General features: G+C 36.9%; 1 protein-coding gene across 7 annotated transcripts in view; it reads left to right on the top strand.

Annotated features, from left to right (window-relative positions):
- Nucleotides 1-450: 450 nt before the first annotated feature.
- COMMD10 (COMM domain containing 10) overlaps nt 451-16239 on the top strand; it is a 156908-nt gene continuing 141119 nt past the window's right edge. For all 7 annotated transcript variants that reach the window (XR_016461811.1, XM_090131638.1, XM_031604801.2 and 4 more), the window contains exons 1-4: nt 451-530; nt 673-763; nt 2285-2395; nt 5218-5373. Coding sequence is in view for 6 of the 7 variants with exons in the window: in XM_090131638.1 (XP_089987764.1) it covers nt 499-530; nt 673-763; nt 2285-2395; nt 5218-5373 (390 nt within the window). In the remaining variant the exon portion in view is untranslated. The remainder of the gene's footprint in view (nt 531-672; nt 764-2284; nt 2396-5217; nt 5374-16239) is intronic.

The raw sequence follows: 16239 nt of genomic DNA, 5'->3' as shown, positions 1-16239 counted from the left end.
AACAGCATACAGGTTTGATTAACTTCAGTGGGAAAAGCAGAAGAGCTTGAGTGAAGAAATACAGACCGACAGTTCCTCAATAAATATTTGTCTGATAAATATTTGTACGAGCATCATTACAGTCCCTACAGCTTTACACTTCTTACTTCTTAATAGTAATGCTTATTGTAGCTTCTCCTTCAATACGTTACTCATAATCTTAAGACATTTTAAAAGAAATTACACATGCTTCAGTGGATTATTTTGTTCGGTCTCGCTTGGGAAACACACATTACAATCATCAGACCAAATGCTCTTAGATGCACAGGTGTAGGCTGTGCAGCCTCGATTTCTTCCCTTCGCGTGACCAGATGCAAGCATTTAAGCAGAAACATTAAAAAACAGCATGACAAAATACAACATAAAAATCATAGCCGCCCCTCGCAGGAGACTGCAAGCCGCCTTCCGGCACGCCCCGCCGCGCTGCTGACGTGGGGCAGGGCGGCAGTGGCGGCAGCCATGGCGGCGGCCGTGGTTCCGCAGACGGACAGGTAGGCGCATGGAAGCGGCTGTGGGGGCAGCGCCGCTCCCCGCCCGCCCCGGCCTGAGCGCCGCTACGGGGTGAGGGCAGCGCGGCGTGGCGAGCGCGGCGGGGCTTGCTGCAGCCTGATCTCTTCCTCTGCTTCCGCACAGCATTCGCAGGGCCGTGCTGCTGCTCAACGCTGTGGACTCGGGTCGTTTCCCGCGCCTGCTGTCCCGCCTGCTGCAGAGGTTGCATCTGAAGGTGGGCGGTGCGGCTCGGAACCAACGCGTTTGTCGCCTTTGCCGTTCATGTATATGCTTATTTGCCTTTTTTTTTTTTTTTTTTTTTTTCATTGTGCATTAAGCATAAAATCAGCAGTTTGGTTTCTCTGCGATGTCCCGAGACATCAAAGGGAATTTAAATATGGAACTGTAAGAGAAATGATTAAACACAAGTGCTTTTGTTGAGGATTTCTTTCAACTGTATTCTATTCTCATATCCCTTTGTTCTGTGTTTACTGAAATATGAAGTTTGTATTATGCTCACCTGCAGGCTGGCGCTAAAGCAGTGCAGGGTGGGAGCAGCACAGGTAGAAATAAAAGATTGCGGCTGCGACTCAGGGATTGTGAGGGTTCTTTCAGTACTTATTTCTGTTTCTGGTTTCTCCCTTCCAGAATTGCTGGCTTGGATGCTGCTGTTATTGCAGAGAGCTGTCTCAGTTGTTCTGAGTGGATGCTAGTTTGTTAAGAAAGCATCGCTAGCTTCTTTGGTGCTCAGTATCAGATTTATAGCTTTTAACATGAGCGAGGTTTGACAAGAGTAAGCTAAGTTAAAGAGACATCTCGTGGATCTTCCCATTGCCTTCTCAAAGTACCTGACCTGGGCAGGAAGGCCTTGGAGCTCTTCAGTTAATTTACTTTCCTAACAGAGCAGGTGCCTGGAGCTCTGCATCTGCTTCTAAAAGTTGATCATTCAAAACATTTCAGTTTTGAAACTGTTCCTGTGGACATTGTGATTGCTGACGTTTTGGTGTAATTGCCTTATCTTGTTTATTCTGTCAGCTCATTTGCGTTTTTTTGGTGGAGCTCTCCTGTTTTGGCCTATTAACTAGTCAAAATGTGGTATTCTGATGTTTGCAGTGTAGTATTTGCATTTTAAAGGATGTCTGTGTTTAAATTACTGTTTAATTTATTACAGTAATCATGACTGCTGTATTTAAAAGTACAGCACACTTATAGTAATTTTCAGTAACATGGTATAGTATGGACTGTATTTAAATCCAACTTCCAAAGCAGCATGCTTTGACTTAAGGCTTTATTTTCTCTGTCACGGAACAGTCGTTTTTCAAAAGAAGAATCTGAAGTGGAGAAAGCCTACAGAATTAACTACACAACAGCTTTTGCTTCCTGTTTTCTTTGGAGTCTGATTCAAGCAGTGCACTTCTTATTTATGGAAACTTGTTGCACGTGATGATCTGATGCAGTTAAAAGAGAAATGTTTTCTTAGTAGCTCTCAAGCATAAGGAGAAAGCTTTTTTTTTTTTTTTGTGGTGTATTTCAAGTGATCCTGATAGAAGCTGCAGTATCTCATAAGAAGTTAAACCTGAATTTCAGTGAGATAAATTAGATTTTTTTTTCTGGTGGAAAGCGCTTTACTTTATTTCCAGTTAAAAAAAAAAAACTAGAGAAATGTAATGTTTATAAAAGTGATGAGAGAGCTTTTGTTTTGGCAGATACATTCATGGTGGCTGAAGAGAATGTAGTAACCATTCTTGTGTTTCAGGCTGAAACCAGCTTCAGTGAAGAGGAAGAAGAAAAACTTCAAATAGCTTTTTCACTGGAAAAGCAAGATCTTCATCTAGTTCTTGAAGCCATATCATTTATTTTGGAACAGGTACATTGTTTTTTTCATTTTGAATTGATAAATGCTTTTCTTTTATCAGACTGTAGATTTAAAAATACAGATGTCAAGATAAAAAAAATATATTTTGTAGGAATGTGTCTGTAGTATATTACATGTATTTTGGGGGACATGATTTTCCACTTGTACACTTTACTGATTTGTATGGAACTCACTGCATTTATGGGGTGATTTTCCAGCTAAATACAGACACCTGTGTGACTGTGAGGAAGTGTTGCTAATTGTGAGGTATAGCCTTTCCTCTTACTTGCAGGTGAACAGGCATACCTGCTATAGCTCTCGTGTCTGAATGAGTAGGTGACTGCATGTTGTACAGCTGAGTGTCTTGTACAAGGAGGATGTTTTCTGCATCTGCTGTGGGTTGCCAGTCAACCACCACTGAGGTGGAAAACCATGGTAAACAAGGTAGCTCAGCAACTCTGACAGTTGCAGTGTTGCTGCTGTAATTTTGTGCAAGTGTGGTAAGTTTTTTGTGCATGGGGCTTGCACGCTGTATTAATCAGGTGTGCTGGGTGACTTGAGTCTTTCTTGCACCTGTCAATTTAATGTTAATTAACTTAGGATATTCCACAGTATCAAAGAGAAAGTGTAGTCCTGCCTGCACCTCCTATCCAGTAAACAGTTAAAAACTGTGGCAAGATCCAAACTGGAATTTTGAATTTTTGCCTCAGCACAACCTCTGTTTTAATTCACTTGGCTGCTTTATTTGTATGACAGTAACTGGAGATGAGTAGAAAAATTAGAAAAGCATGTCTTGGGACTTACTTTCTTAAAAAAAACAAAAAAACCAAAAAACAAACAAACAAACAAAAAAAAGCCCGAAACATATTAATTAGTCCAAAGAAGTTTTCTATATGGAATACATATTGTATAAAGGCTCTTCTGTGTTTCCACTGATAGCTACTCTTTTTAGAATTGCTGCTTGTTCTTTCAAAGCGTGGCCTTGATAATAGACTTTTGATCTACAGGCATGTTATAAGATTGCTGTATGTGGTGTAGTGTTTTTTTTTTTTTTTTTTTGTTTTAGGTATGGAAGAATGATGGAGTCCTGTTGTTGAGGTGGTTTTTTTTTTTTTTTTTTTTTTTTTTTTTTGAGTGGAGGGCACAATGTGATATAGAGTGTTTATCACAGAAATCAATGCTGTGGCCATAGTAGCAATCTCACCTTTTCTGGCAAAGTACTGTCCCTTCAGAATATTACTGTGATAATTTAGCTTTGCTAATAATTTGACAGTGTGAAGTGGGAGAAGTTGTCCTTTTTTTGTGGTCACAATTGACTTTAAAATGCTTGGGCGCTACCTACAGTGGAAGCATAGGGAGGTATACTAACTATATAAGGCCCAGTTTGGCCTGATTCATTGACTAAATGGGGTTGGGGGCCCATGTCCTGGGAGATGGGGAAGGGTGAAAAGGTAAAAGGTAGTGAGATGGGCCTAAAAACCAGTGGCAGTTAGCTAAGGGAGAAAACTAATTTACTAAATCTGATAGCGTAATGCAAGATAACACAATATAATATGATTGAAATTGAGGTTAAGAAGTCAAATAAAATGAGAGCGTGTTTTCAAAACAAAAGGCCTTACTCTAATGCTGTAGGCGAGATGGTTAGGGAGCACACACTGCAGTGACAAGCAAAAAGAAGGGTACAGTCTCATGACTGTGGAGCAGTTTTATCTTTCCCTCTGAATGGAAAACAGAAATGGAACAGTGAAAGTCTTCTGGGGGTTGGACTAGATGATCTCTGGAGGCCCCTTCCAGCCCCAATTCTGTGATTCTGTGAGATGTAGTTCTCTTCTCTGAAAGGTATCCTGGAGCTATTGACAATCCACAGAACTGGAATGTTAACTCCCAGTGCACTACATGATGTTATGATGTGAAACATCAGTCACAGAAATCATACAGCCATGATATTCTATCCCTTATTCCATATCACTGTGTCATGCTTAATATGTGCACAAACAATGACTTACGTGCACTGAACACACGCATATACATTGGAATTACTGATTGCACTCCGCAACATCAAATTCCCTTAAGATAAACATTGAAGATCCCCATTTTTCTCCATCACCTACTAAGTGAACCCAGGTCCCTGTGCAAAAACAGTTCTATGGAGAGGTCTGCCCTTTCCAGAAGTTGGAAGGACACAAACTGCTTTTCCCAACATGCCACAGGGTACCACAGGGACCTTACATTTACCTTATCTCCTTCTACAGTATGTAGGGAACTGGATTGGGCAGGTCCATGTCAATTGATTGATCCTCTGGTGTTGACTAACCAGGTGACTTTGGCCAAATGCTTTTCCCAGTGCTTAAATGTTCTGCCACTCATTGCTTTCAACATGGTTTTTAACAACCCATTGTACCATGTACCAGAAGTTGGTACGCGATAGGGGATATGGTAAATCTCAGTGCCATGTTCTTTGGCCCAAGTCTTTACAAGGGAATTTTTGAAATGAGTCCTGTTATCTCAGTTCCTTCTGGAGTGCCATGTCACCACAGGAGTTACTTCTGGAGACGTAATACGGTGTTGAGTTTGGTTTGCATATGTAACTTTTCATAGTTCGTCTGTCTTGAGTCATTTGTTTTATTGCATTTTGAGTTGTGATTGGGAAAGTTACACTCTTCCATTTCCTCTGTGAAATGGTTAGGATGTACACAATGCTTGCAGTCCCGCTGTAGAGCTGCTAGTAAAAAATCTTGTGTGCATGTGGAGGCCATCTGTAGTATTGTAGAATTGGTTTGGCACAATTTGTAGAACAAGACTTCAATGATAGCAGTTATTTTTCCTTTAAACAGGCTGTTTATCATAATTTGAAGCCTGCTTCACTGCAACAACAGCTGCAGAGCATTCACCTGGACCAAGACAAAGCTGAGGCATTTGCTAGTGCATGGGCAGCTGCAGGTCAAGAGACAATTGAAAAGTTCAGACAGAGGATTTTGACCCCTCAGAAGGTAATTCTTATTTTTTTAAGAGATTAAAGCTATATAGTTGTGTTTTAAAGCAAGGTGTCTAACATAAGAAATCTATGACAGCACAAGGTACTGAAAACAAAAAGGGTTCTTACTAAGTAGTGGGTCATGTCATCATTGTAATGAAGTTGTGTTGCCTCAAAGAGGTGTTTATGTGTTAGTTTAGCTGCTGTAACTGTTTGAACTGTGCAGTGTAATGTGCCCTAAATCTAATTTCTGATATGCTTTACACGATATGAACATGCTTGGTCGTGGGTGTCCATCTTCTTGGCTTGCCTGAGCCACATGGGATGAACAGGAATTGTCTTGGCCACACGTGAAATATGTGGATAATGTGTATATGACTACTAAAACTTATTTTTAGTATACTTGAATTAAAAAGCAAAAAGCAGAGAACAAGGAAACCATAAAACTTGTGGGATGTTAGGATTTGTGAAACTTGTGCATCAGTTCACTGGAAGTGGTTGCTGTTCCTAGTAGTTCTCAAAGAGGTCAACTGAGATTTTTGATGAAATATTTCTCTTCCTGTGCTGCATCATCAAAAGTAGTTTTTCACAAATGGAGTACTGACAAAAAAAAAAGTGGTGACATGAACAAAGTGTGACTGTTAGCTGAGAAAAATATCCATCACTCAAAACAGACCTTATGAAAGTGTAGTAAAAATATATGATCAAATTTTAAATTGAGATGAATGTTTGATGGCAACTCTGTACGTTCCATTTGCAGATTTGCAGGTAAAGTGGTTATGTTGTCTGAAGGGGAGTTGCAGATATACCAAAAAATTCTTGATTTTTTTGGGAATCTTGAAAGCTTTTCTCAAATTCCTGTATCAAAACAAAAGCAAGGCTGCATGCTTTATGCCAACACATCAAAATGCATGAAATTATAACTATAACTTGAGTTTGCCATAATTTCTTTTTGAATGCAGTTACTTTTTAAAATGTAGCACAGATAAGGTGATTTTCACCTTCAAGATACATTTAACTCATTTGAAGGAGAGGTCGAATCCACCAAAAATGCTAAATCTGTGAGCCATTTTTAATCTGTATGTTCTGGCACAGTTTTTCCCTTTGATTCCATAAAGGACTTGATCTTTGCTTCACGAATCATAAAGTCTTTCTAGCATTTCACTCTGACTTTAGCTCCCTTCCTTCAGAAAATCAAATGGTGTCTTCTTAATCAGCATCCATACTTCTAGGGATCTGGAGCTGGTGATGATTCAGTCTCTTAGACTTTATTCATGGTTTGATGATTTGCATGACATTATCTATTTTTAAAGCTTCTGCATGAAATTTTCCTGGATTTATGATGCTGTGATATTTTATCAAATGTGAGTTGTCAGTGGCAGTTGCATAATTTTCTACTAATCTTACAGGTCCATCTTTTTTTTTTTTTTTTTACAGACCATCACCAGGGTGTCATCAGTAGCTGTATCTGATATGTTGTTGAAGGTTAAAGAAAATTGTTTTAATTTATCTTTTACTGTTTCATATGCATCAGGATATTTAGTTGTCTTTAAATGGCACTGTAGAAGCCATTTCTTCAGTGACATTATACTAACTGACAGTACCTGTAATGAAAATGGCAGGTCGAGCTGTATTTGTAGCATCAGTATTTTCATTTATTGCCAAAGCCTTACTTTCCAAATTTCCTGCATTGTATTTTCCTGTTTCTTTGATTTGCCTGGCTCCAGTCTAGTGAGGCAAACTGATCTTAGAAAAATCCATTTTTTTTTTTTTTTTTCAATCAGGACAAATTATATCTGCCATGCTTTCCAAACACTGCTTAGTAAACTAGTGTTCATGAAATGATTTTGGTTCTTTTTTCCAAATAGATTTACTATCTCTTAAGTAGCTTTTATAATGGAGTCTGTTTGATTTTTAACATTTTTTAAAAAAAATACACAGCCAACAAGCAGCACATGCTCATGCCGTGAGTAATACACACAGGTTTTGATGTGGCTGAGTGCAAGTGGTGGGTGCAAGAGAAAGAATCACTGCTGCAATGGGCCCTCCCTGTGTCCTGGTTTCAGCCCAGGCAGTGTTGGTCACACAGTACTGTTTGTACTGAGTGATGGGTGCATGCCTGGGTCTGGGCCAGGCCTCTTGATGAAGAGTTGTGACCATAGTGGCATGAGGCTGGGTGTGAGCTGCATTGTGAATTGTGCCATGCCACACCAACGCTGTAGGTTGGACATGCCTGCACTGAGTGGACCTCCTGTAAAGGTAAAGTGTGCTCCTGAGCACTGGTAGTTGCCTGGCATGTCTTATTTCTCTGTAATTAGTGTGTTTCAGAGCATCTGACACTTTGGATTTTCTAATCTGGATAATTAATGAAAGCGTTCATGCTTCAAATGTGTCTGTTGCCAGTTAAAACTAGGGCATGTGCTGTTGAAGTCTGATCCACTGTATCTTTAGGCATAAATGTATATGTCTATGAGCAGGTATAAAAATCCTTTTGTTTATTTGTGATAAGCCTTCAGGGGAGTGTAAATAGGTTCCTGTCAGTGTCAGACATGATCAAATGATTCAACAGAACTGTTGAACATTGACTTAATTGTTCTTCATTTTTATCTTTTTTTATCTTACTAGGCTAAGATTTATTTATTTTTTAATCCTTTCTGTAACCCCAGTTGTTAGGGGTGAAATGTACATAGAAAATTTTTATAAGGAATATATGGTACACTGACAAAATAAGAGCATAGTACAAGCAACTTCTAGTCTTTTAGATGTAAAGGCACATTTTAAAAAGACAAAATCTGTCAGTTGCAGAGACTAAAGATATTTGTAATTAGGTTACAGCTGATGTTCTCCAAGGTATTTGAACTTGATCACATGGAAAACTGGGTAATTTTAGGCACATGGAGATTCAGAAACTGTGGATTCTTGATGTGCAAAGTTCTATTAATTCAGGAAACATAGCAAGTAAATGGCTTATAATGTAAGTTTGCAAAAAAAATTACCTGCACATATTTTTGACTTGTTTTTTTTTGAAATAATACTCGTCAGTGTCAAGCACATAAGTCCCAGAGTTTAAATTGTCTGAGGTGCAGTGTGACAAGCATGACTTTCTGTTGAGAGAGGTGAGTAATTTGAAAACCAAGTGAAATCATGGGAGATTATAAGGTGAACTTTTCAAAACACAACTTGTGTGGGCAGACTGGGAAGCAATTCTGAAGAAGCTCTGCCAAGCAAATGTCTCAACAGAATTCTCGGACATAATGTTCAGTGATCTGTTTTTTGCTGTTGAGTATTCTACTTATAAGAAACAAGTACAAAAATCTTTAATTTATTTGTAATTCTAACTGTGTTAGGACTTTGTACCTTTATCACATTCAGTGACCTTATTGGGATAAAAATGCTTTGTTTCTCTACCATCTTATATAAATTACATTTTGGTAGCAATATTGCAATTCATACGAAGTTGTAAACTGTCATTTGTAATTATATTTGCACAAAAGCAACTGAGAAATTGTCATTTCCTTTTTTAAATGTTTGTTATTTTAGAATGAAAGCATGTTTAAATATGGGCATCTGCCTCTACAAATGCTTCACAAAAAAGTTGAAGATTGTTTTATTTTGTTTTTTTTTTGCTATTCTGGATGGCAAAAGTTGCAGCTTGAGTGTGAATGTTGGACTTAAAGTATAGTTTGAGGTTTCAGCAGCTTGAATTTACTTCCTCATCTTGTTTTATAAAACACCTTTTAAAATTCTAATCCTTTGGACTTCAGTTTAGTGAAAAACTCTGAAGTTCATGAAAGCTTTTCCTTAGGCAAAGGATTAAATCTCAGTTATTTTTTCTACTAATAAGGCATGTATAGGAAAATATTTAAAAATTACATGAGAAAGTGGAAGAACTCACGATCTCACTACATGGAATTCATAAGATGACAAGTGTAGTAGATGGATGCATGATCCCCTCATTTATTTCAATCCATATTCTTTAAGTAATAGTGAACTAGCACATATTTGCTGCATTATCTTTAAGCAGTTGGGGAAGACATTGTATTAAGATATATTGTTTTAGTAGCTAACTTTCTCTAAATTGTCATAATTACCACTTGACTTTTTAAAAGAAGTTGATATACTGAAAAACACCTGGTATTGATAGGATTTAAATGAAATTTATAACTTGGATTTTAAAATTGATTTTAGAAATTATATTAGATATAATTCTCCTTAAAGAATCTAATTATACTTTACAATGTGTTTGTGGTTAAAACATTATTTTTAAGAGTTGATCCCATAAATGTGCCCCCCATATGTGTGGCTTGAGTGTACTTGAGAAACTTGCACAGGGGCATGTAAACGTTTGTCTCACAAAAGGAATATTTTACATGTAAAAATAAAGTGGTGGCTCTTTTGTCATAACAGCAATGTGATTGCAAGATAGATGAGATTTGAAGGGACCTCTGGAGATCCCCATTCCCCATGCTCAGGCATGGCTGCCTGGAAAGGATTGCCCAGGACTGTGTCCAGATTTTCAAAGGCTGAGAATATGCAAGGAGGGATGCAGTTAGGTTCACTACCTGTTTGGCGTGAATGGTGTCTTGCAAACAGTTTCCTTGCATTTGTGTGTATTTTGTTTCTCTTAAACCAGATTCCTTTCTTACTGGAAAGGTGCAATAGCATTCTGATTCTGCCCTCATGGAACAGTGTAGCTGGTAATGCACTGGCTGATAGCTTCATTAAAATTAGAGGTGAAATTGAGTTTGTTGTTAAAACAGAATAAATATTTCCTGGGTGAGGAATATTAACCTCTTCCATGACATATTGAAAACTGCTCCTAATTGTTAGAAAAAATGCTCTTTTTTGAGCTGAGGTCTTTGAACGTTTTTTTTTGGTGCAGTCTGCTTGGTTGATAGGAGCCTATTGTCCTGAGAGATGAATAAAAAATGTAGAGTTAAAGCTTTATCACCTAATATTATTTATTCTTTTACTTCATCCTTTCATTTTCTTTCACTAATCTATTTGTAGTCAGTCTTCAGCTGTCCAGTGTTATTAATTATGTATAGTCTACTGTTGAATTAATTAGTTCTATAAGTCTTTCCTAGTATGGTAGTCCCTTTACTGTATTATTTCTGCTGGGTGATACATTCCTTATCGGTTTGGAATGATGATGATATCAGGGTTTGGGTGTTTTTTTTTTTTTTTTTTTTTTTTTTTTTTTTTTTTGTTTGTTTGTTTAAAGGTATTCTTAATTTGACCTTTAGAATGATAGGAAAGCGATAAGTCTGATCTAGTTTTTAAGGTACCGTATCAGATCAGACATCAGGACACACTGTTTGGATTAAAATGTATTTATTCCTTTCTCCAAGGAAGAGCAAGCTTTTTGATAAAGTTCATTCTGAATTCTCATGGCAGTTTTTCATTGATTTCTTTACTGTTCTCTACTGTTACCCTTCCAAAAACAAAGTCAACCAAAATAAAAAAAAAAAAAACAACAACAACCTTACTATGTTCTGTATACGTTTTTTTTTTTTTTTGCTGCTGTGTAAATATATCTGTTCTAACAGGCAGGTAGAGCTATATTCCTCATAGGCTTCTTGTTTTGGAGAACTGTTTGCGGTATTTCTATAATATACCTAATAAAAATGAAAGAGTCCTGTGTTGCCAAGCAAGGGGAAGTTTTTTAAGGCATTGAGGTAGCCTTACTTAATATAATAATGTGTAAGAATGCAACTGGTGTAATTCCATACCTATAACTCTTCACAGAGCTGTCAGTTCTGTATGTTGATGTCTGTTTGAGCCCTTATGGGAAAAATTCCGAAATGAATTTTCTCTAAAAACTGGTCTTCTTAAGGGGTTTATTTGTAGCATGAGTATACTGAATTCCCTCTTCTAGATGCTGGCTAGTCTGTAGAAATTGCATTCTGAATGATGTGCATCTTAGGGCAGTTATGACAAAGAAAAGAATTGGGGCTGTGTGTATTTTGGGGAAAAAATTTCATTCTGATGTTGATAGAAGAGCAAAATAAACAGGAATACAATTTAAGCAGAAGTAAGGCATCTATAAGGTTCTGATTAATTTTTGCTCCTCTAATCCTTCTTACAATGACAAGCAGAGGTCACAAGGCAGTGTAGTCCCTATGGGTATTGTCACAATGAATTGTGAGACAACTTGCGTGATACAATGCCATCACAGATTGTGGCAAAGAGAATTCAAATGATGAAAGATGGAATAAAGACTCAGTTTTATGCCTTCTGAGATTTATTTTGAAAGATGCTACAGCACAGCTGAGTTTCTTTAATCTTCCGCTCATCTTACAGTGTTATTAGGTACTTTAATAATGTACAGTTTTTTAGCTGCTGCTAAAAATATTTTAATGAGGTTTTGCTATCTTTCTTACCCTCTTCTTTTCTCTACCAAGTAAGTGCAAATTATAAGGGATAGGAGATACCATTTTGAGAAGATTTAAAAACATCTGAAACAATTGTTCTATTTCTGTGCACAAAATAGCCATTTTAAGTTTAAATGAAATGCTATGCTGATCTCATTTAGCATCTTGTGTAATGCAGACTAATTTTTTCTTTTAGTATGTAAAAATTCTTGAAAAAGATGGTCTGGTTCTGATTTCAGGGCATGAAATGACAGGTAATTTCTGGTGTATCTTTGTGGCTAATAAAAATAGGCCTTATAACTGTTAAAATCTGCCTGACTTCATTTTACCGCCAGAAGTTTTTGCATCTATTCTTCTGCTAGGCAGAAGAGTCAGTCAACTATTTTTTTTTCCATTTGGATACTTCTGGTGTGTACTTTTACTGCTTCTCTGAAATTGGAGGGTGGGTTTTCCTCTTTAGATTGCTTATTTCTGAGCTATAAATCACCCACTTTCAAATAGTATTGGTTACGTATTCCTAACAATATAACAGTTGAAGCTTAGAGTTTGCAATTTTAAATTATCTGTATTTACTCTAGACTTTATTACAATAGACTTTAAATTAGAGTGTTCTAGCACTGATGTAGTGAAGTTGCTGTGCATAAACTGATGTAATGCTGTTATGGATGTACTACATTTGGTAGACATAGATGAGTAGAGTACACTCTGAAAAATACTAATATTACTTGTGTATTGATTTGACTTTGAATGGAAAAAGCTGTATAAAAACAAGCAAGAGCACCTTCTCCTTTAGGATACAAAAGGCGTAATCTCCTATTCAGTAATATCTAAGGTGTGAAATATTATATCATTTGGAACAGACTTCTCAAAATAAGGATTATAGTACTTGAAAATCAAACAGGTGGAGCTTTCTACCAGCGGAGCATGAAACTAATTTCTGCATTAATTCAACCTTCCTATTTTTTTTACAGTAGTTTGTGTTCCATAGAAGATTAGTATTTTCTGTGATACCTCTAAGGAATGAGTCACTAATAAGTTTTTATGGCATTCTATGATGTGTTTTAAAACAAAACAAAAAGCACCACATCCCTCACCAAAAACAAGTCAAACCATCAAAAACTCATGGAAATGAAGCCAATTGCACTGCTTTAGCCTGTCCTCAAATTAATCACCTTGTCTGGGGGGGGGGGGGGGGGGGGAAACAATACACGTAAACTACACTGAATGGGCTGAGTATTGACTCAGTGTAAGGAGACATGATGCTCAGATCTGTGCCAAGACTTGGTTTTTCAGAAAGAAAATCAAGGTTTATTTTCAGTTATGCTCAGGTTAGTAACGATATTACTAGAAGCTGATTGGCCTGTACTGGTTGGTGCATTATGAACTGGATGAATAAGGCGTAGCATCACACTACAGTTTTGTTAGTACACCTTTCTTCTCAGTCTCAACAGTGTGATCAGTTACTTTAAAGGTTGCTCTTACTGGCTCTTGATTCTTACTGCGGACAGCAAGAACAATTTGTTTTAAAATTCTCATCAATACAAATCACTCAAGTTTTTGAGAGGCCCTTGACAGCTTTAGGCTAATGAAAATTGTTTGCTATCTTGAAAGGCACATGTTGTTGAGAGTTTTGGTTGTTCTTTTTTAAAAAAAAATCAAACAAAAACTAAAAGCCAACAGACAATTAAGATCTTCCTTTCATATAGCAGTGGAGAGCAGTGTTCAATATGGATCCTTCAAATATCACAGCACCGAAATTACTGAACAGTCACGTAGTTGACTTTTAAACATTACCAGGAGTAATGCGAGGAACCTTTGGGCAGCAATGCCAAGAAGTGAAGTGTTTGTGCCACATCAGTGAGTTTTGATGGTAGAAGTGCTGGGTTTTTTTGTCATTTCCATAACTATTTGTTACGATATTGTGTGACCTTCTGAAAGCTTCACCCTCTAGAAGCAAGTAATTTATATAAAAATTCAAGTTTCCCGTTTCAAATTAGAAGTCTTTGTGGGTGTAGAGGAAGGCAGGAGAAGTTATTTCAGGATATCTCAAAAGCTTAAAATTGAAAAATATCCTCTTTTCTCCCTGAAATTCTCCCTAATTCAAACAGCTTTATGCACTCCATCCTTACAAATACTGGCTCCACTCCACAAGTTTAGAATGGCAGAAATTGGAAATACAGGGATGATCTTCAGATCATTGTGTTCTCTAATTCTACGACACTTCAAGTTCTCCCTTTTTTTTTTTTCTCATTACTTCCACTTACATTCCTTTCCCAAATTAAAGTCCTTAACAATGTTGTTCTTTCACAGTGAGGTTGTTTGTTAGTCTCCTTTCTTCAGTTCTCAGTTCTGAAGTTGTTGCCCTAGAGTGTGCCTATTTTGAATATTGCTTTCTCAATCTAAAGGCATTGATTCTGATAGACTATTTTTTGCAAAGTGGGTTGTTTTCTCCTTGATATCCTTAGTCTGAAATCTTTTGCCAGTGAACATCTATTTTATTTATCATTAAATAGTTGAAGATACTACCATAAAAGTATTTTCAGTTTAGACAGCCAATGTAGAAACTTGTTATATTTATCAGATCACTTGAATTTCTTCTTTGTTTCAATTTTCATTTGTAGAAATGTGTGTGGGCAGTCAGAAATAAAAGATGAAGAGTCAGATGCTCTTATATTCAGTAGCTGACAGCTAGCTGTTGTGGATCTGTCCTTGGCACAGGCATAGGTGGCCTTAGAGAAGCAGTATGTCAATAGGGAGTGCACTGCTTGTTGAGCTTTTTTTGTGGCTAATACTAACCACTGGAGGGGAGGGTGTTCCTAAATTCTTCTGTACTCATTAGTCTTGTCTGTTATGGTGTCTTCAGAAGCCCAGACAGAAAAGAAATACAAGTGGGAAGCATTGTTATATCTTTGTTGCTCTGAATCTTTTGCAATGGTGTTTATGGGGTGGATCTGAAAGATTTTCATTTGTGCTTACTCATGTTTTTATTTACTATCTACCTTTTTTTTTTTCCCCTTCCTTGTTTTCCAGCCTGCACCTGCTTTTTGTTTCCTGAACACAACCTTCTGATTAAATAATTGTCAAGAGATACCAAATGAGAGCTTACAGAGCGAAATGGTGCATTTTCAACAGTGTTTAATGTTGCAGCGACAAGATAGCTTGCATATTTCTAAATAGCTGCATAGAAATTATGAAAAGAAAAAGCTAAAAACATAATTTTAATTCCCTGCTAGTTCTGAAGAAATTGTTCACCCCTAGTACATACTTTTTGCATAATAAGTGTCAGTGTTATCTAAGATGCTGGGACTTTATAATCTCTCCCAGTATTTGTTTTATGTGGTTTTGTATTAGAAATGAAAATAAATTTAAATTCCTTTCATCTTTTGACAAAATTGCCCTTAAAATATGTACTTCGTGGCATCCAAATACTGTGCCTTGACATAAATATCATGTGGCAACATGTCCCTGCTCTCACAAGATTAATTGACATTTCAGAATGCTGAATGTCTAAGTAATCGTGACCACAGTCAAATACACATTGCATTTATATTTCAAGAAAGTATATAGGAAGGCCATTTTGAAATTTTAGGCAGCATATTATCTGTTAATCAGAACCTGTTCTTCTGCAACTGTTTTTAAAACAGAAATAAAAATGGCTATGGGAAACAAAGTGATGGTAAAGAAAAGCAGTAACAGAAAGGGAGTTATGGCTGCTAGCTGTGAACTCAGACCACTGTGCTGCCTTTCATTTTCTGTCCTGTCTTTCGTCTAGAGATTACTGTCACTGCAGAGAACAGGGCACGTACTGTATATTGGGCTGGAAAGGCTGTATATTGGGGTTTAACAAAAGTGGCTGTCTTAGTAACAATAAAAGTGAGCTGCAGTATTTACTAGCAGAAAGGGGAGAGTAGACTAAAAAACTTGTATGTCGATTAACTTGCCAGGTTGTAAGACTTTGTATTCTACTTTTGAAGATTCAAGAAGGCTAGGTAGATTATTTCTGGTAAGCTTGTAGTTCTGTTCATATGTGCTTTGTGTGCGCTATAACTCAATAATTTTTGAGTGTCACTTTTGTTTGAAGATGTATTTCATTTAAAAAGTGTTTTGGAATGTGTTTTTTGAGGGGCTTTCTATTCAAATGCTGATGTGCACTTACTCAGCTTCTTAGCTTTTTGGTAGAATCATGTTAAAAAGCAGCCCAGAATTATTTTTGCTGTAAACTTCCATATGTGGTAGCATATGCAATAGATCTGTTGGTTAAGAGATTACCATTTTTAGGTAGTTAACAAGTTACTGGAAATTTATTAATTTTCTGTAAAATAGAAGAAAATATGAAATTGAATCTTCTACTCAGATCAACTTTGCAAGGAAGAATGCATCTTAGTTTGGTTACTTCATTTTGTTTTATGGATTAGTTCCAGCACATCTAAGATATTTGAAGTTATTTTTATTTGTGAAGGCCACAGGTAGCTTTAACTGATAAGTTTCGCAAGAGGTAGAAGCAAACA

Source organism: Phasianus colchicus, chromosome Z (assembly GCF_987193195.1).
Source record: "Phasianus colchicus chromosome Z, bPhaCol1.hap1.1, whole genome shotgun sequence".
Classification (NCBI taxonomy): Eukaryota; Metazoa; Chordata; class Aves; order Galliformes; family Phasianidae; genus Phasianus; species Phasianus colchicus.
This window is presented reverse-complemented; position numbering and strand designations above follow the sequence as displayed.